At 46.7% G+C, this 4697-nt stretch overlaps 1 protein-coding gene across 1 annotated transcript in view; it reads left to right on the top strand.

Moving 5' to 3' along the window:
- The window catches only part of Dcstamp (dendrocyte expressed seven transmembrane protein), a 25059-nt gene extending 20662 nt beyond the window's left edge, over positions 1 to 4397 (top strand). The window contains exons 4-5 of the mRNA XM_013353910.1: positions 3245 to 3385; positions 4323 to 4397. Of these exons, the coding sequence (XP_013209364.1) occupies positions 3245 to 3385; positions 4323 to 4397 (216 nt within the window). The remainder of the gene's footprint in view (positions 1 to 3244; positions 3386 to 4322) is intronic.
- Positions 4398 to 4697: the final 300 nt, after the last annotated feature.

The raw sequence follows: 4697 nt of genomic DNA, 5'->3' as shown, positions 1-4697 counted from the left end.
CACAGGCTCCCGGAGTATCACAGGCTCCTGAGTGTCACAGGTTCCTGGAGTATCACGGGCTCCCGGAGTATCACAGGTTCCCGGAGTATCACAGGCTTCTGGAGTATCACAGGCTCCTGGAGTATCACAGGCTCCTGGAGGAGGGCATTTTTATCTTCAGGGAACTTATACTCAGCATAGCCTGAAGGGTAGAAATAGGTTTTGACTCTGGTTTTAAACTTTGGTTTCGTTTTGCTTGCGTCTCAAGGGGTGTAAATGAACCTGAAAGACAGGTTTGGGGCTTGACTTTCTCCCACTGTCAAGACTTGGGTAGACAGACTTCAAACTCTACTGGAGAACTTTCTCATGCAGCCTGAGTCCTTCCCAACAGAAAAGGACTTCTATCTAAAGAGTGGGATGTTGAACCCATGCACATCTTAGCTTTTTCAACACATAACTTCAGACAGTGTGTGTGTGTGTGTGTGTGTGTGTGTATGTGTGTGTGTGTGTTGAATTTCTATCAGTAGAACCCTACTCTCCCTTTCTCTGCTTCTGGGTTGCTCAAATCCTCTGGCCTCAGCCTGCATCCACTTCCCTTTCCTCTGCTTCAGCGCACCCAGTCTCTGGGCTCTTGCCCTCCCAATCCTGAGCTTCTTAGAGTTGATTACTCTGAGCTCTCTGCTGCCCCTGAAGAATTCACTTAAATTGCAAGGTTCTCCGTTGCTCTAGATAGTTGGAACAGGCCAATAATGGAAGGCATGCTTCCAATGAAGCCAAGTAAGAAACCCAGAAGCAAAGGCCTCTCTCCACCTCACTCTTCCCCTTGGTCTTGATGTTTTCCCTCTCTGTTATCCCCTTCCCTCCTCTTCTGTTTCTCTCACGCATTTCTCTCTCAGCCAATATCAAAACTCCATGCCTGTTCAATAAATTCTCACTGATTTAGACTGGAGTGTGTGTGTGTGTGTGTGTGTGTGTGTGTGTGTGTGTGTAAGTTCTATCTTGCCACAAACACTGCTGAGTACCAGGGACATAATAATGTCTAGACCACGACAGTTGCACGGCAGAGCTGATATGCCAGGGGAAGAGGCCACTGTGGCCACACATAACAGCAGCTGGGTGGTGGCCACTGGGTCACATGTCTGTCTGTGCATGGCGTCTGTGACATCTCCCGAGTTTTCTTCTGCAGTCCCTGGGAGATTGCGCCAGCAGCTAGCCTCCTTTGAGTAGCTGGCAATGCCCTGCCCTTATCCCAGAATGCCCTTGAAGGCTCCTCGCCTCCTCTGTTGCTGCAGATTTGTGAAAGAGAAATCAGACAGGAAGAGAAACATTGGTGCAGAGTTTTGTCAATATTTCTCTCCCACTATCATACAACTTTAGACAAATGTTTCAGATAAAGCCTATGGGAAACCATCCGACTTGAGCTGGGATGGATCGGCAGTATAAGCGATAACAGCCCTCGCTCCTATTGTGTGAGCACACCCCACGGGCCAGGCTCTGGACACATTAGCTCTCCAGGACAATCCGATAACACAGCGAGCTTGCCTTCCATCCATCATGCAGCAGCACCCTCTCAGCAAATTGTTTACTTAAGAGACGTAAACATGGTTTAAATCATCGGGGTCTCATTCCGTATATTGCCTGGCATTTTGAAAGAGCGACTGTGCCTTCCACGCTGCCCCGAACCAAGCCCATACAAAAACGTTGACTCAATCTTTCCGAGGCTCCCACTCCCAACGGCCAATCCCCAGCTACATTTCTCCACTGAATAGCTCCTTCCACAGACCGAACACCCGCTGCTTTCTTATTGCAGAATTGCTCATCACCGACTCAATCGATGTGTTTGTTTCTTCCATCGTATTAAAAAGAGCGCCTGCCGCCGCTCTGGGGACTGCAATCTCCATTTAATTGTAGACCGACTGTCTTTTTAATAAAGGGAGGAGAGCGGCTACCCAAACGTTTCTCTCTGCTTAGGCACAAGTGTGAGTTGGCATTTATACAGAGGGCCCAGGTTTGGTGGTAGGTCTAAGACGCAAAATGTTCTCTGGGTGGGGTTGTTTTGTTATTTTTATTTTTTATTTTGAGAGGTCATTTACTTCTGCTTGGCCCCAGGGCTCTGTGGCACTAGGGTGATAATAACTTACTAAGTATTCCAGCCTGTAAGGTTAATGCGTCACCCCCAAGGTGTTCAATTTACACTGGGAGGTAGTTTATTCAGGGGCAGATCTGGTCCATTAATTCCTGCTTTACCAAATTAGAAAACAAATCCACCGAGAGAGTAAATGACTTTCCCCGGTCAGATGAGAAAAGAGCTGAGTCAGCAAGCAGTCTCCACCTCTGGTGGCTGAGCTGGGTGGCTCAATGTCACCGTCCGTCTGTCTTCTGTGTCATCAGCGGAACTAGGAGTTGCTTCTCAGACCCCTTCCGAACACCCAGAGACACCAGAAAATGCCCTGTTTTAAAAACCTCCTCCAACAAGACTTTAGGATCTCCCTCAGCGATGTGGGCCAACGTGTCACCCTAAAAGGGATGTCGGAGTTTAAGGAGGAAGCAGTCCCCCAAACTCCAAAGGATTGATTGATGCTATGACTCGGTGAACGCCTTTTAATGTTGTGGCCTAAGGAAGGGGAATTTGTCCTTCCTTGGAGGCTGTGCCTGGGACTCGAATGATTGTATGACCAGCCAAGCTCTCTTCCATTTGAGCTGATTCCCCATCCTGCGTCACCTCTATGTGCCCTAAGTAAAGATGCAAGTGTTCCATTAGAAGATGGGTATATGGCTGTGGTTGCTAACATAGTCCTCAGCCTTTCTAGAACGTAGCACTTCCACAGGCTTGTGGCTCACCGAGAAGAGATAGAGCAGACAAACTCTATTTCGTAGATTCTCGCCACAAATCCACTTGGAAGACACTGTCCCCTTTATAAAGTCAGCCTTTCCCCTCTGCTCCAATCATGACTCATAGAGGAAGACTTGACAGACAGCTGCTTCAGACAAAGCTCCCTAAATATTTGTGGGCAAATAGTGTATTGCAAGGGAGTAGTAGAAAGACAAAGGTAGAGAAGATGGTGTATCTATTGACTATTTTATGCTTTCATTTCAGAGGCAAGACACGCAAGACGTCATCCATGATTCTTCCTTTAATATATCTATGTTCGAACACAGCTGCATTCTTAAACCAAGGCTTACTGTGTCTGAGACTTGGGTTCCTCTCAGCTTTATCCTTGCAGCGCTAACAGTACTAGGATTGTTGTCTTCCATGCTGATGCAGCTTAAAATTCTGGTGTCAGGAGCCTTCTACCCTAGAGTGGAGAGGGAGCGAATACGATACCTCCATGCAAAGCTCCTCAAGAAAAGAGCAAAGCAGCCACCGGGAGAAGCTGAACGAAAACTGAGTCTGTACTTTAAAAAGGTAAGGTCAAGTGGGGGTATGCCTCTAAGTAAGCCAAGGCTGAGTTTGGAAGGCACCGCTCCACATCAGGAGGCCAGCTACAATACACCTGCGGGACCCTACTGAACCAAGTATGCTGGAGTTGGCTGTTGGGAAGATCTATTGTAGTGGCTATTTTGGAACAATGTCCAATTATTTCTTTTCTGTACCAAAAATAAAGTAAAAACATGGAAGGAAATAGCTACCATTTTAAATAATTTTCTCATTCTAATAAGTCTATCTGTATATCTCTATAGATAGACAGACAGGCAGACAGATAGACAAACAGAGATAGATAGATAGATAGATAGATAGATAGATAGATAGATAGATGATAGATAGATAGATAGATAGATAGATAGATAGATATGGCTCCTATACACATTATTGATTTTATTTGGCTTATTTATTAATGAGAGAAAAATAAAAACCTGCAACCGGTGAAAAGAATAGTTCAAAGCACTCTCATAGTTAGGTCATAAGCACAACAAAGTGAAGTTGCTTTATAAAGGTGGTGGCGCACGCCTTTGATTCCAGCACTTGGGAGGCAGGGGTAGGCGATTCTCTGAGTTCGAGGCCAGCCTGGTCTGTAGAGCGAGTTCTAGGACAGCCAGGTCTACCCAGTGGAACCCTATTTTGAAAAACAAAACAAAAACAAACAAACAAACAAAAAACAAAGGCCAGCTAGACCCTTCCTCAAGGGTGGAAGGGAGGAATCACCAGGCTCTTGAGAGACGTCCATTTCACCTCCAGCACGCGATGACTTACATCGCTGCGCTCAGACCCCTACAACATACACAGCTGGGAACAGCTACAGCCAAGGCAAGACCAAGAAAGACCACGGATAATTTCTGTGTCTTTCAGAAGTTATACCAGAGGCATTCACAGTGACTCCCGTGTCTATCCACCCTCTTTTCAGGTCCATTTCTGGCTTCCAGTCCTGAAACTGATTAGGAAGAGACATACGAACACTGCAAACGAAGATTACCCGTGAGACACCGGAGTCGGCTTCCGGGTCGGCTGCTGCTGCTCACTGTCGGCTCAGCAATAGGGGGCACTGTGTGAGAAGATCTGCAGATGTTTGCGGTTACAGGGCCCCCTTTCCTCTCGGGTGGTTTTTCAAGTCACTTGTTGATCATAATAATGCCAAATGGCTCCCAGGTGGATGGCTTTTCAGTCTGTCTTCCGAACAGAGCACAGTATCTAGACTGTGTCACAGCTAAAGGGACTGTGTGGCTTCAGTGAAAGTGTCCTCCAGATGCTCAGATGTTTGAAAACTTGATGCTGCTGTTTG

The sequence above is a fragment of the Microtus ochrogaster genome, unplaced genomic scaffold (assembly GCF_000317375.1).
Source record: "Microtus ochrogaster isolate Prairie Vole_2 unplaced genomic scaffold, MicOch1.0 UNK19, whole genome shotgun sequence".
NCBI classification, from domain to species: domain Eukaryota; kingdom Metazoa; phylum Chordata; class Mammalia; order Rodentia; family Cricetidae; genus Microtus; species Microtus ochrogaster.
Note: the sequence above shows the minus strand (reverse complement) of the source record. Positions and strands in the feature narration are given on the sequence as shown.